At 47.5% G+C, this 15,944-nt stretch overlaps 1 protein-coding gene across 1 annotated transcript in view; it reads right to left on the reverse strand.

Annotated features, from left to right (window-relative positions):
* The window catches only part of GALNTL6 (polypeptide N-acetylgalactosaminyltransferase like 6), a 1,483,691-nt gene that overhangs the window by 957,289 nt on the left and 510,458 nt on the right, over positions 1-15,944 (reverse strand). The window contains exon 3 of the mRNA XM_068269254.1: positions 8,225-8,363. Coding sequence (XP_068125355.1) covers positions 8,225-8,363 — 139 coding nt within the window. The remainder of the gene's footprint in view (positions 1-8,224; positions 8,364-15,944) is intronic.

Genomic DNA, 15,944 nt, shown 5'->3' on the forward strand with positions numbered 1-15,944 from the left:
GAGCGAAGACGGAGAATGACCGAACAGCTGTGTCTGTATTGCGCTGAAGGGGGGCATATAGTACGAAACTGCCCTAATAAGCCGGGAAAACGCTACCACCTGGGAGTGGTAGGGGGTAACACCCTGGGCGTCCGACTTTTACCCTTAGAAGAAAAACGGTTGCTTCTTCCCTGCACCATTACGTGGGAAGATAAAACCGAGGTCACGGAAGCCTTTATCGATTCAGGCTCCGCGGCAAATTTTATGGATTTTGAGTTTGCTAAGAAATTGGGTATCCCACTCACACCTGTACAACCACCCATCCAGGTTACGGCAGTGGATGACTCTCCTCTGCAAGGGAGTCACCCACTGTCTCAGACACCAGAGGTGGGAGTCACCATAGGGGTTCTGCACTGGGAAAAATTACAATTCTTTGTGTTGCATATGTCTACTTCCACCATTATACTCGGCATGCCATGGTTGCACCTTCATTCTCCGCACATCGATTGGGCCACCGGCCAACTGGTTTCTTGGTCAGCACGCTGCTTTCAGCAATGTTTAGGGAAGGTGACACTGGGCCAAACCAGGGTTCATGTACAAGGGGTACCTGAGCAATATTTAGAATATTCTGATGTGTTCTGTCCCAAGGCAGCAGACAAATTACCCCCACATCGCTCTTTTGATTGCCCCATTGATATCCGTTCTGGTTGTATGCCTCCTCGGGGTCATCTGTACAATTTAACTGGGCCAGAAAAGTTGGCCATGCAAGAATATATCCGTGAGAATTTAGCCAAGGGTTTCATTCGTCCGTCCCGATCGCCTGCTGGAGCAGGTTTCTTTTTCGTTAAAAAGAAAGACGGGGGCCTGCGGCCCTGTATCGATTACCGGGGACTGAATAAAATCACGGTAAAGAACCGATATCCGTTACCCCTGATAGACGATTTATTTACGCAGGTCACAGACGCCAAGATCTTCTCAAAACTGGATTTACGGGGCGCGTACAACCTGGTACGCATAAGAAAGGGTGATGAGTGGAAAACGGCCTTTAACACGCCAGACGGGCATTACGAGTACCTAGTGATGCCCTTTGGGTTATGTAATGCCCCGGCCGTTTTCCAGGAACTCATCAACGAGGTCTTCAGAGAGGTGTTGGGGAGATTCGTGCTGGTCTATCTAGACGATATACTTGTTTTCTCCAACAACCTCTCTGAGCACAGAACGCATGTGAAATTTGTACTCAGCAAACTAAGACAAAACTCGTTATACGCTAAACTTGAGAAATGTATTTTCAAAGTAACATCTGTCGCCTTTCTGGGTTACATTATTTCCACCACGGGCCTGTGTATGGATCCCGCCAAAGTCTCTGCTGTGTTAGAGTGGCCCCAACCCGTGGGGTTAAAATCTTTACAGCGGTTCTTAGGCTTTGCGAACTATTACAGAAGGTTCATAAAGGGGTATTCCACGGTCATTTCACCCCTCACCAGTCTTACAAAAAAAGGGGCAGATACTAACCACTGGACTCCAGAAGCTCTACGAGCATTCTCCACTCTGAAAGACTTGTTTTGCTCAGCACCCATTCTGAGGCACGTTGACACTTCTTACCCCTTTATTGTTGAGGTGGACGCCTCAGAGGTCGGGGTAGGGGCTGTGCTGTCTCAGCGATCAGGGTTGCAGGGAAGATTACATCCCTGTGCCTATTTCTCTCGTAGGTTCTCTCCGGCAGAGAGAAACTACGATATAGGCAACAGAGAGCTCCTTGCCATTAAACTTGCCTTTGAGGAGTGGCGTCATTGGCTGGAAGGAGCAGAGCATATGATTACGGTATACACCGATCACAAAAACCTGGAATACATCGAGGGGGCTAAGAGGTTAAGTCCCCGTCAGGCTCGATGGTCGTTATTTTTTTCGAGGTTCAGGTTCCTGATTACATACACCCCGGGCAGCAAGAACGTTAAGGCAGATGCTCTGTCCAGATGCTTTGAGCCAGAGACAGCCGAGCCTCCTGCCCCAGAGTCCATTATCCCACAGAGGCTAGTGTTAGCGGCAGCTGAGACTTGGGAGGACTGGACAGAGACCCTGAGGCCTTTTCAGCAGGATGTCCCCGAAGGGAAACCTGAAGGGGTGATGTTTGTACCCCTACCCTTTCGTCTCCGCACTTTGCAGATGTTTCATTCTCACAAGAATGCGGGACACCCTGGGGCATCTAGAACTCAGGATCTAGTATCCAGGTGTGCTTGGTGGCCTTCTTTAGCAGCAGACTGCAAGGAGTTCGTTAGGGAGTGTGCAGTTTGCGCTAAGAGTAAACCCTCCCGGCTGGCACCTGTGGGTACCTTGCAGCCTTTACCCACCCCGAGTGAGCCATGGACTCATTTGTCCATGGATTTTGTGGGCAAACTTCCCAAGTCAGAAGGTATGTCGGTCATTTGGGTGGTAGTCGACCGCTTCAGTAAAATGGCCCATTTCGTGCCCTTGAAAGGACTCCCCTCAGCCCAGGAATTGGCCGACTTGTTTATTACACATGTCTTCCGGCTGCACGGCATTCCGGAGAACATAGTGTCGGATCGGGGAGTCCAGTTCGTTTCTAGATTCTGGAGGGCATTCTGCCAACAGATGGGCATGAAGCTGTCATTTTCATCGGGCTACCACCCACAGACCAATGGGCAAACGGAGAGAATCAACCAGTCATTGGAGCAATTTTTGAGGTGCTACGTTGCGGAGACGCAGAGCGACTGGGTTAAATTTCTGCCCTTCGCGGAGTTCGCACAAAATAATTTGAAAAGCTCTTCTACCGGATTCTCTCCGTTCCAGGTTGTGTCTGGAAAATTGCCCAAGTTCTCACCATTTCCAGTGGCCTCCACCCCGTTTCCAGCTCTGGAGGCCTGGCAGAGGTCTTTTAAAGACATTTGGCGCACGGTGAGAGATAGTTTACAAAAGGCGTTTTTGAGTCAGAAGGGTCAAGCTGACAAAAAACGCTCAGTGGAGTGGAGGTTCAGACCAGGGGACTTGGTCTGGGTATCTACACGTCACTTGACCCTGAGACAACCTTCTGACAAACTTGGTCCCAGGTTCGTGGGTCCATTCCCGGTTGCTAGGAAGATCAACGAGGTCACATATACCGTTGATCTTCCCACCAGCATGCGGGGAGTGAGGTCCTTCCACGTATCACTTCTTAAACCCGCAGTCCAGGTGGGTCCCACTCCTCCTCCTCCTGTGTTAGTAGATGCCCAACCTGAATATGAAGTGGAAAAGAGTTTAGATTCCCGCACGGTTCAAAACTCGGTTCAGTACCTCGTACATTGGAAAGGGTACGGCATTGAGGAGAGACAATGGGTACCGGGTTCACGCATGCATGCAGACGAGTTAAGAAGGGAGTTTCATGCCTTACATCCCGAGAAACCTGGTAGGAGTTGTCCGGAGTCCACTCCTCGGGGGGGGGGGGGGGTACTGTAAGGAAACGCGGAAATGCCGCCGTCTCTCAAGGTGAGGCGGCTGTTTCCGCGTCCAGCATGGCGTCACAACGCGGAAAAAACGCTGCATGCCGCATAGGCAGTGCGGCGGAATCCGCATCAGAGGCGGCCCCCGCACTAGATACATTGCATGACAGTACTGGTGTGGCTGGGACTGATAGTCCACCAAGATTCAGACTTACACGCGCGCGAGCAGAAAGGCAGAGTTTAAATAGCAGTTAGAAGGGTGTCGGCTGACCAGCTGGGTCAGCTGACAAATTCCACTGCTCTCATTGGACCAGCAATTAGGGAGGTCCTGGAAAGGTCCTAGAGTATATATACTGCTGGTTGTTCACTTGCTCTTTGTCTGGCGTGCGATCACACATGTGGGAGCACCCAGATCCGTAGTCAGATCCGCAAGTGTGCCGGGACCAGCTGGAGCTGTAATCCTACACTTAGCTAGATTCTGTTGATAGCTAAAGTACTAGTTTGATTGTGATTATCTGTTATGACTTTTGCCTGCCTTGACTACCCTTCTGAACTCTGATCTTGTACCTCGATATTTCTGATACTCTGTTGCCGAACCCCGGCTCGTTCCTTGACTCTGCTTCTGCCTCCTGATTTTGTACCCCGATATATCTGATACCCCGTTGCTGAACCCTGCCTGTACTTTGACTCCGCCTTTGCCTCCTGATCTTGTACTTCATCTGTCCGTGTGTGTACGACCTGGCTTATCCGACCTCGAGAACCGACCTTACCGTTGGAGGCGGTTCCTCGCTCTGTTAGCGACCCTTCTCCTGAGGGTCACTTTCAGACATCCTTCCTACTGTCAGTCTGACTCCTCCCGTCTTGGAGAGCTCAGGTCTGCGGAAGGAATCTGTGCAGTACTCCTTGCTGCACTGAGGCCTAGTCCTCAAAGTGATACTGTTACACCAAACACTACACTCTACTCAGGTGAACAGAGGTTAGTTTGTATATCAGATTATCGGTGAGACTGCAGATCACTTATAATCTGGTATATATCTGTATTTCCGGTGACACTGCAGATCACCGGTAATCAGATACTCTCTGCGCCCACCGATCGTTACAGTGGCCCTCTTACTCAATCTAGCGGAATGGAGGAGATCAAGAGGTGGAAGAGGAGACCCGATGATTCTCTCTGCATCAGCTATGACCCTCTGCAGTTTATGTTTATCACTGGCCGATGCACCCGCGTACCAAACAATGACTGAGGAGCAGAGGATGGATTCTATGGTGGCGGTATAGAAGCTGGCCAGCAGCTCCCGTGGCATGCCAAATCTCTTCAGTTGGCGCAGGAAGAACAGCCTCTGTTGGGATTTCTTTTGAATTTTAGTGGTGTTCTGCCCCCATTTCAGATTATTGGTGAGAGTCGTGCCGAGGAACCGAACCGATGACACTATAGAAACTTCTGTTCCTCCAATGAGGACAGGCGAGGGGGGGGGAGGGTTCCTCCTGAAGTCTACAACTAGTTCAACAGTCTTTGCTGTGTTGAGAACTAGGTTGTTCTCCCTGCACCAATTGCATATTCTCTCGACCTCGCTCCGGTATTCATGCTCTCCGTTGCTTCCAATTAGGCCAATAATGGTGGTGTCATCCGCAAATTTGATGACCTTCACAGAGTCAGCGGATGAGATACAGTCGTTGGTATAAAGGGAGAACAGTAGAGGTGACAGAACACAGCCTTGTGGAGCCCCAGTATTGGTGGTTCGAATGCTGGAGTAATAGTTGCCGAGCTTCACCTGTTGTGTTCTATTTGTCAGGAAGTCCTTGATCCATGCTCGGAGAGTGGGATCAACTCCGAGCTGTGTCAGATTGGTGATCAGGATGTCAGGGCAGATCGTGTTGAACGCTGAGCTAAAGTCTAGGAACAGGATCCTGGCATAGGAGGCCGGCCTGTCTAAGTGCTCAGTGATGTGTGCCACGCTGACATTGATGGCATCCTCCACGGATCTGTTTGCCCTATATGCAAATTGGAGCGGGTCTAAAAGGGCGTCTGTGGACCTCTTCAGGTGGGCAAGGACCAGCCGCTCGAGGAGCTTCATGATGTTAGAGGTTAGGGCCACTGGGCGGAAGTTATTGTGCTCGGAACTGCCTGTTTTTTTTGGGACTGGTACAATTATGGACCTCTTGAAACAGGAGGGGACTGTACCATCAGATAATGACTGCTTAAACAAGGAGGTGAGCACAGGGGCTAGCTGATCGGCGCAGGTTCGCAGGCAGACAGACGACACTCCGTCCGGGCCAGAAGATTTCCTGGGATTCAGCTTCCGGAGGTGCCGGAGTACCTCGGATTCCCGAACAGCGCTAGGAGCCAGGGCGCCGAGTACGTCAGAGGTCGATGTGGATTTGCCTACGGGCTGGTTGGAATGTTGCTCGAACCTGCAGTAGAACTCATTGAGCTCCTCCGCCAGTCGAGGGCTCGGGGTCGCCGTTTGGGATGTTGGTTTGAAGTTTGTGGCTGCTCTCAGGCCCTTCCATACTTCCCGTGTGTTGGTGGACTGGAGGCAGAGCCCCAGCTTCTCAGCGTAGGCCCTCTTTGCCGATCGCAGTTCTCTTTTCAGGGCGAGCCTAGCTTCTCTGAATTCCTCTAAGGAGCCAGACCTGTGCGCCTCCTCTTTGCGTTTCCGAAGTCGGCGAAGCCTGTCGTTGAACCAGGGCTTGTTGTTGGGGTAGACCCTGAAGGACTTGGACGGGATACACGCTTCTTCGCAGAAGGTGATGTAGGAGGAGATGTTCTCGGCCCATTCATCAAGGGTAGGTGCCTCCAGAGCCGTCCAGTCGGTGGTTTCAAAGCAAGCTTGGAGCTGCAGTTTGGCGTCTGCAGTCCATTTTTTGACGGTTTTGGTGGTGGGCTTTGAAGTCTCTAGGAGCCTCCTGTAGGAGGGGATCAGGTGTACTGTGTTGTGGTCAGAGTTTCCCAGGGGGGCTCCTTGGGTGGCTTTGTAGGCGTTCTTGTGAACCGTGTAGCAGTGATCCAGGGTGTTACCGCTCCTGGTAGGGCAGGTGATGTGCTGCTTGTAGAGGGGCCTCACGTGCCGAAGGTTCGCCTTATTGAAGTCGCCCAAGATGATGAACAGGGCCTCTGGGAGGGCTGTTTCCACCGCGAGATACAGTCACTGAGTACATGCAGGGCGGACTTGGAGCATGCATCGGGTGGAATATAGACCCCAACGAGGACAAGGGAAGAGAATTCCCTCGGAGAGTACCGGGGCCTGCAGTTTATGGCAAGGAGCTCAACGTCTGGGGTGCAGGCCTTGTGGAGAGTGGTGGTGTTGGAGCACCAGGAGGTGTTTATGTAAAAGCAGATTCCGCCGCCTCTCGTTTTCCCAGAGAGGGCTGCATCACGGTCTGCTCTTAGGAGGTTGTAGTCTGGTACCTGTAGGGAGTCGTCGGGGATGCTTTCGCACAGCCAGGTCTCGGTAAAACAGAGAACAGGGGTGTTCTTGCTGATCTGGGGTTTGCTGTCGAGAAGGAGAAGCAGCTTGTCCAGTTTGTTGGGGAGCGAGCAGACGTTTGCTAGTAGGATGGCAGGGACAGGCGAGCGTAGGCCTTTCCTTTTCAGTCGGACCTGGGCCCCCGCCCTCCTTCCTCTGTGGCGGCGCTTGTTTGGTGCTCGCTTGGTGGAGAGGTATTCGATGTGTGCAGTGACAGCATCCCACAGGGGAGAGCCCGGTGTTGGGTTGGGGCTGTCCGGGGGTTCCCATTCAAGAAGGGTGGATCTGTTTTATGGGTGAGTTAACAAGATGGAAGATTGGCCTATCACTGAGACTATCAAAAACAGCAGAAAGCTATCTGTGATCCTGCAGTGCCTGAAAGGAAAGGCACCAGTACTGGTAGCGGTCACCTCTAAGTCATGGTATTAACAAGATCCATCTGGCAAGATCTGGGAAAGAAGAAACAAGGTTCTTACACAGGACTCCACAAATTGCTGCATCTTTCTTTTGGAGGTGGGTGAAGCAACCACCGATTTTGTCTACTCCCTTGTACTTGTATTGGACAATATTACTTGTGCACAAAAGCAAATATGATAACTGTATGAGCAATAAAAAGTAAAAAAAAAAATACCTTTTTATTGAATATTATGTCAGAGTTTAATCTTGCTTTAAGGTGTGTGACTCAGTAACAACTTAAGCCAAAAGCTCAGTATGACAGCCGAGCAACTGGCATTGTTTATAATACAATGAGGATGGCAGTCTCTGTTTTCCTCTCCCTTATATAGCCCAGGCTGCAGAGCCCCAGTTCAGAAATTCAGTCCCATACCAGCCTGCATAGGTGACAAGGGATTAAAGAAGCATGAAAGGGGTAGGGGGACCCCACACTGTCCATTTTGTTAAAATATAATGAAATGTATAAAAACACAATTACATTAAACTGCAGCAATCTGTCATTTAGCTGCATTTAAAGAAACATGTTTACCTATCATAACTCTTAATTGCTAGGCTAGAATGGGCCAGATCTCTCTCACCCCCCCCCCCCCAAAAAAAAAACCAAGTTTGTGAATCTTGCACACTTATCCCTAATGGTGAGGGAGAGAATGTCAGTTAGAGGCGTCAGTATTGTAAGATATGCTGGCCTCAAGCCCTCCTGCTGCTTTGACTGTCCTCTTCCGCATCTTCCTCTTTTAAGACCTGATATATTTATATATATATATATATATGCATTAATTCTGAAGCACAGACAGGGAGCATCAAGCAATTTGTGAGCATTGGTGGTGCTCAAAATGAACATTTTAAGCAGTGCATTTCTGTATATGTGTTATGATTATAATATTGGCTTACTTTGGATGCCGTATATCAGGCAGGGACCTCTCGAGGGCAATATTGTTGCTTACGTATATATTAAAACCATTTTCTCTATAGGCTGTGTCATCTTGGTCCAACTCGCTGACAGGATATGGCTTTCCATGTTCACCTTTACCTAGAAGAGAAAATTAAAATTTAGATATTTCCTTTGGGAAATACAAACCACTTGCCAGATTATACTTCATATCCAATTCTTATGTGTTCTTCTACATTAGTATGCTAAAATTATTGAAATGAATGCATGCCCATCTATGACGTTTGACATGAAATTTCCTGACTGCCCTTGGGACCAGCGACTGAAGTAGTTTTGTATTTGCAAATCACTCCGGCAGTCAACAGATTTAGAAATATTATGTGTACATCAAAGATTTAGCCGGGTTTAACTATCCATTGTGACATTCTCACCATTTTAACAGCCTCTCCAGGCAACAAATAAAGTCAGTCAGCTGTTAGCAATATCACAAAACCAGTTGTATCAAAGCTAAAAAGCTCACACAGATTACTTTTTATTTCTTATTATATACATTTGTAAAGCAAATTATACTCAGGGTTGCAGCCTCCTGTCACATGATATTGTACAGTATATGTCATGTAAAGGTCCCATTTTATTCCCTTCAAGATCATTTTGAGTTTAGTGTGGAAAAGCAGTTTTAGAATCTTGAATTTACCATTATACTGATTTTGCAGACTTATATTTAGCACCATTCCAAAAATGAAAAATACAGCCATGTACAAAAAATGTATCGGTGCAAATGTTTAATTATATTAAGTCAACAATTGTTATTGCCATGATAGTAGAAATATTAGGGTTAGGTTATTGCTAAGATCAGAGATGGTTAATGCTAGGGATAGGTAAATTGCCAGGGTGGGTATATAAAAGGGAGCACAGTTCCTTTTAGGTTTATACAGGGTAAAGGTTATGGTTAGGCTAAAGAAGTGGGTACATCTTAGAAGACAGCACTTTAAAGATTTGCAATGAACTTATAGTACACAATAAAAGGTGCCAGAATCCAAAGGGCTATTAGAAATGTACTTACGGAGATCACCTGGTGCACAAGTTGAGATTTTGGACATGAGCAAATTAATGTTGTTATTATTACGTTCATTAACCACTTGCCGACCGCCCCCAGCCGATGGGTGGCGGCAAAGACTGGGCCTAAACGACCGCAATACGCCCATCGGCGGAGGCGGCGGCAGGCGTGGTTATGCGGCGATCGCGTCATTCATGACACGATCAGCCGCCGGCGACTGGCTCCGCCCCCTCGCGCTGTAACCCGACGCCCGTTCGGAAACGCCGGCGGGTTACTAGCACCCGGATCGCCACATGTGAATAGTATAATAGGCTTTGTAATGTATACAATGCCTATTATACTGGCTGCCTCCTGCCCTGGTGGTCCCAGTGTCCGAGGGACCACCAGGGCAGGCTGAAGCCACCCTAGTCTGCACCCAAGCACACTGATTTCCTCCCCCTGCCCCCTGATCTCCCACAGCACCCCTCAGACCCCCCACCTGCCCACCCCCCAGACCACTGTTAGCACCCAATCACCCTCCTAATCACCCATCAATCACTCCCTGTCACTTTCTGTCAACGCTATTTTTTTTAACCCTAAACTGCCCCCTGCTCCCTCCTGATCACCCCCACCCCTCAGATTCTCCCCAGACCCCCCCAGACCCCCCCCCCCCCCGTGTACTGTATGCATCTATCCCCCCTGATCACCTGCCAATCACCTGCCAATCACCTGTCAATCACCTGTCAATCACCCATCAATCACCCCCTGTCACTGCCACCGATCAATCAGCCCCTAACCTGCCCCTTGCGGGCAATCTGATCACCCACCCTGTAAGGCTTGGTGGTGTATTCTCCACAGTCAGCATGCAACGCATGAGCTGACGTGGAGGAGGTACACACACTAGCACAAGGAAACAGGCTATCCCTAGTATAGTGGAGGGGAGGACTGACTCCAAAAGGAGATTTTGGCGCACAGAGCTGGTGCAGATCCGACAGCCATAAACAATACTTGCGATAACGTCTCAGCGCAAGGTAGCGCTGAGCGCATAAACCAGAACTGAGGAGATCAGGACAGGTAGACAGAATGAACGCTTGCTAGCTAGCCGCTACTTAGTGACAGCAAGCGTCCACAACAAGGCAGACTGGAATGAGGCAGCCAATGCGTTTGCAGCGATGGCGTGCCTCACAAAGACAGGACAGGATAGTCAGGAAATAGCAGGATCAAGATAGATGAACGTAACACAGACAAAAATACAATAAGTATGTTTTCCTAGCGTATTACAATTACAGCTATCAAGGAAACTATTTGTAACGTCTGACTAACATATGTATATATCGGCAATGAACCGATATATGACATAAGTAGGAACACTGACTTAGACTGGAGCAACACAGGGAACAGGACTCAGAAGGATTCGCTATCTCTTCGAGAGATGAACGCAATCCACAAATGGTAACAGAACAGGATTCAGAAGGATTCGTTATCTCTTTGCAGAGATGAACGCAATCCACAAACGGTAACAGAACAGGATTCAGAAGGATTTGTTATCTCTTCGCAGAGATGAACGCAATCCACAAACAGAACCAGGAGCAGGGTAACTACCTCAGCACGGGTGATCACGGTACGCGCAACCTACCAAAACGTGCTGGAAAGCTGACTAACTGCACACAGGATATAAACAGTTCGTGTACGTATACATCAGCGACACTGATGTATCAACGTAACACGAATACAAGGAAAATAATAAACGTGCTGGTATGCATATATATTGGCAATGAACCAATATATGATGCAAAGACCAGCAAAGTATCTTTAGAACAAGAAACACGATCGGGGGCTGAAGCGACAGCAAGACAGGCTTAAACTGAAGCTATGAAAACCCGAGGAGTCCTGCAGGAAGCAGATCTTTATACTGAGGTCATCCAATGGGAGCAGACATGCAGATTCCCACACAGGTGAATGATAATCAGTCACAAGCTGACAGCAGGGAAAGGCAGACAAAGCTATGCAGCTTGCATGGAAAGAGATCAGAACTACCTGAGCTGCAGCACTACTACTTCCAGCAATACCGGCTGCAGCAGCGATCATGACACACCCACACCAATAGATCGCCTGCAGATCCGACATCACGTCACCTCCCAAGTGCAGTGTTTACATCTGTTCTCTACTCTAAACACCCACTAATTACCCATCAATCACCCCCTATCACCACCTGTCACTGTTACCCATCAGATTAGACCCTAATCTGCCCCTTGCAGGCACCCAATCACCCGCCCACACGCTCAGATTGCCCTCAGACCCCTCCCCCTTATCAATTTGCCAGTGCATTATTTACATCTGTTCTTCCCTGTAATAACCCACTGATCACCTGTCAATCACCTGTCAATCACCCCCTGTCACTGCCACCCATCAATCACCCCCTGTCACTGCCACCCATCAATCAGCCCCTAACCTGCCCCTTTCGGGCAATCTGATCACCCACCCACACCAATAGATCGCCCGCAAATCCGATCAGATCACCGTCAGATCACCTCCCAAGTGCAGTGTTTACATCTGTTCTCTACCCTAAACACCCACTAATTACCCATCAATCACCCATCAATCACCCCCTATCACCACCTGTCACTGTTACCTATCAGAATAGACCCTAATCTGCCCCTTGCGGGCACCCAATCACCCGCCCCCCACGCTCAGGTTGCCCTTAGACCCCCCCTTATCAATTTGCCAGTGCATTATTTACATCTTGTCTTCCCTGTAATAACCCACTGATCACCTGTCAATCACCTATCAATCACCCATCAATCACCCCCTGTCACTGCCACCCATCAATCAGCCCCTGTCACTGCCACCCATCAATCAGCCCCTAACCTGCCCCTTGCGGGCAATCTGATCACCCACCCACACCAATAGATCGCCCGCAGATCCGACATCAGATCACCTCCCAAGTGCAGTGTTTACATCTGTTCTCTCCTCTAAACACCCACTAATTACCCATCAATCACTCCCTATCACCACCTGTCACTGTTACCTATCAGAATAGACCCTAATCTGCCCCTTATGGGCACCCAATCACCCGCCCCACACGCTCAGATTGCCCTCAGACCCCCCCTTATCAATTCACCAGTGCATTATTTACATCTGTTCTTCCCTGTAATAACCCACTGATCACCTGTCAATCACCTATCAATCACTCATCAATCACCCCCTGTCACTGCCACCCATCAATCACCCACTGTCACTGCCACCCATCAATCAGCCCCTAACCTGCCCCTTGCGGGCAATCTGATCACCCACCCACACCATCAGATTTCCCCAGACCTACCCTCAGATCACCTCCAAAGTGCATTGTTTACATCTGTTCTGCCATCTAATCACCCACTGATCACCCATCAATCAGCCCCTGTCACTGATACCCATCAGATTAGACCCCTATCTGCCCCTAGGGCACCCAATCACCCGCCCACACCCTCAGAACGCCCTCAGACCACAGCCCTGATCACCTCGCCAGTGCATTGCTTGCATCTATTCCCCACCCCCCCTAATCACACCTTGAGACACCCATCAATCACCTCCTGTCACCACCTGTAACCCCCTAGCACACCTACCCATCAGATCAGGCCCTAATTTGCCCCGTGTGGGCTCCTGATCACTCGGCCAAACCCTCAGATCCCCCTCAGACCCCCTTCCGATCACCTCCCCAGTGCATTGATTGCATCTATTTTCCCCTCTAACCACCCCCTGAGACACCCATCAATCACCTCCTGTCACCCCCCTAGCTCTCCTATCCATCAGATCAGGCCCAATACAACCTGTCATCTAAGAGGCCACCCTGCTTATGAGCGGTTCCACAAAATTTGCCCCCTCATAGACCACATGTCATCAAAATTTGCAGATGCTTATACCCCTGAACAGTCATTTTGAGAAATTTGGTTTCCAGACTACTCACGGTTTTGGGCCCATAAAATGCCACGGCCCTAAACCGTGAGGAGTAACTTGTGACAAAAAAAAAATCTTCTATGAACTCGCCATACTCCTAACGGAATACCTTGGGGTGTCTTCTTTCTAAAATGGGGTCATTTGTGAGGTTCCTATACTGCCCTGGCATTTTAGGGGCCCTAAACCGTGAGGAGTAGTCTTGAAACCAAATGTCGCAAAATGACCTGTGAAATCCCCTTAGCGCAGTTAGGGTGCAAAAAAGTGCCACACATGTGGTTTCGCCGTACTCAGGAGAAGTAGTATAATGTGTTTTGGGGTGTATTTTTACACATACCCATGCTGAGTGGGAGAAAGATCTCTGTAAATGGACAATTGTGTGTAAAAATAATAAAAAAATTGTCATTTACAGAGATATTTCTCCCACCCAGCATGGGTATGTGTAAAAATACACCCCAAAACACATTATACTACTTCTCCTGAGTACGCCAATACCACATGTGTGGCACTTTTTTGCAGCCTAACTGCGCTAAGGGGCCCAAAGTCCAATGAGCACCTTTAGGCTTTACAGGGGTGCTTACAATTAGGCACCCCCAAAATGCCAGGACAGTGAACACTCCCCACAAATGACCCCATTTTGGAAATTCGACACTTCAAGGTATTCAGAGAGGAGCATAGTGAGTCCGTGGCAGATTTCATTTTTTTTTTGTCGCAAGTTAGAAGAAATGGAAACTTTTTTTTTTTTGTCACAATGTGTCATTTTCCGCTAACTTGTGACAAAAAATAAAATCTTCTATGAACTCACCATGCCTCTCACTGAATACTTTGGGATGTCTTCTTTCCAAAATGGGGTAATTTTGGGGGTATTTATACTATACTGGAATTTTAGCACCTCATGAAACATGACAGGTGGTTAGAAAAGGCAGAGATGCTTCAAAATGGGAAAATTCACTTTTGGCACCATAGTTTGTAAACGCTATAACTTTTACCCAATCCAATATACATACACTGAATGGTTTTTTTTTATCAAAGACATGTAGCAGAATAACTTTCGCGCTCAAATGTATAGGAAATTTAACTTTATTTGAAAAATGTCAGCACAGAAATTTAAAAAAGTAATTTTTTTGACAAAATTCATGTCTTTTTTGATGAATATAATAAAAAGTAAAACTCGCAGCAGCAATCAAATAGCACCAAAAGAAAGCTGTATTAGTGATAAGAAAAGGAGGTAAAATTCATTTAGGTGGTAGGTTGTATGAGCGAGCAATAAACCGTGAAAGCTGCAGTGGTCTGAATGGAAAAAAAGGCTCTGGTCCTTAAGGGGCGAAAAGACTGTGGTCCTCAAGTGGTTACCCTACTGGGACTGGGCGGCTCTGGCCTCTTATGGACCAGGAACTTTTTTTTTTTTTTCTATTTTAGAGTTGTAATCACTATGCCTCACAGTGATCAGATACTGGCGCACAGAGCTCAGCTTTCATTCAGACAGCTGAGTGAATGGTGGACAGTTGCAAGAGAGCAGCAAGAGTGGCGATCACAGTGGGAGTGTGTTACGGAAACAGGTGAAATCCACATCCTGTCAGAGGCAGCCACAACAGGATGTAGATTTCACCATGGCACTCCTGAAAGGATCTCATCATATTCCATAGCACTGTACAGAGTACAATGTAGACAACATACATTAAAGGATACCTGAAATGACATGGCGGTATTAGTATGAACCTATGGTAAAATTACCACTCCCAGATAGCAGACATCAAATGTACTGGTGGTGTAAATGTGTATTTACACAAATAACATAACACGCACACACAGTGGAACTCCTGCTTTGAACACAATGAATGTGTTGCTAGTAAAATGAGTATTGCCAAAACAGCAAAATGACAGTTACAGAAGTAATGTGTGCATTGTGTGCAATAAGTGCTCAAAGCAAAAATAAAAAAATAAAAAATGTAGCTCCCCCTTCCCCCTTAAGGTTTGGGTACTGGTGAAAATGTAAAATCCAACTTTTTTGTGGGATGCTTATCTTAAAAAAATCAGGAACGATCAATGAGATGCCAATAATGTTGAGTTAATGCAGCATTATGTAAATGTTGTATGCAAATGTAAGCAGCTTAAAAATGAACCAATTAAATCCTGCCGAGGTAAAATCCGGTTGGTACATTTTTAAGATATATACAGTACATTTGCATACCAAGTTTGCATAATAAGGCATCAACTCGAATGTATGTGCATCCCATTGACCATCCTTATAAAATATATCCCTAAAGCATAGGATACCAAATTGCTATATTTAATGTAAAAATGCCGGTTTCTTGGATAACACACATTGCTTGATTGTAAAATGCCTGTATGTTCATTGTTTTGTTATTCGGAGCCAAATGTGTGATTTTATATGAACGGACAACCATCTGTTTTATTGATTTTTTTTGAAAGTAAATGTATTCAATAATTCTATAATAAACATCACATTAATCCCTCAGTCGGAGTAATTAATCCTCTGGTCACTGCACTGTAAAAGAATCCTCACAAATCATAGTAGCAGAAGTGTAAACATTGTTCTGGATTAGCATTAATGACATCAGATATGTAGACAGCTCTGTTCAGTCTGATTTAAGGCACTCTCAAACTAAAGTCTGTCTGGATCAATTAACTGTACATAATGCTGATATGTAGACCATTATGCCCAAGTTGTGAAAATGAATGTCTTATTCTTGCAGAGCAACAAGCATTATTTAGTGCCGTGTGGCCACATA

This window comes from Hyperolius riggenbachi, chromosome 1, assembly GCF_040937935.1.
Source record: "Hyperolius riggenbachi isolate aHypRig1 chromosome 1, aHypRig1.pri, whole genome shotgun sequence".
In the NCBI taxonomy this organism is placed as follows: Eukaryota; Metazoa; Chordata; class Amphibia; order Anura; family Hyperoliidae; genus Hyperolius; species Hyperolius riggenbachi.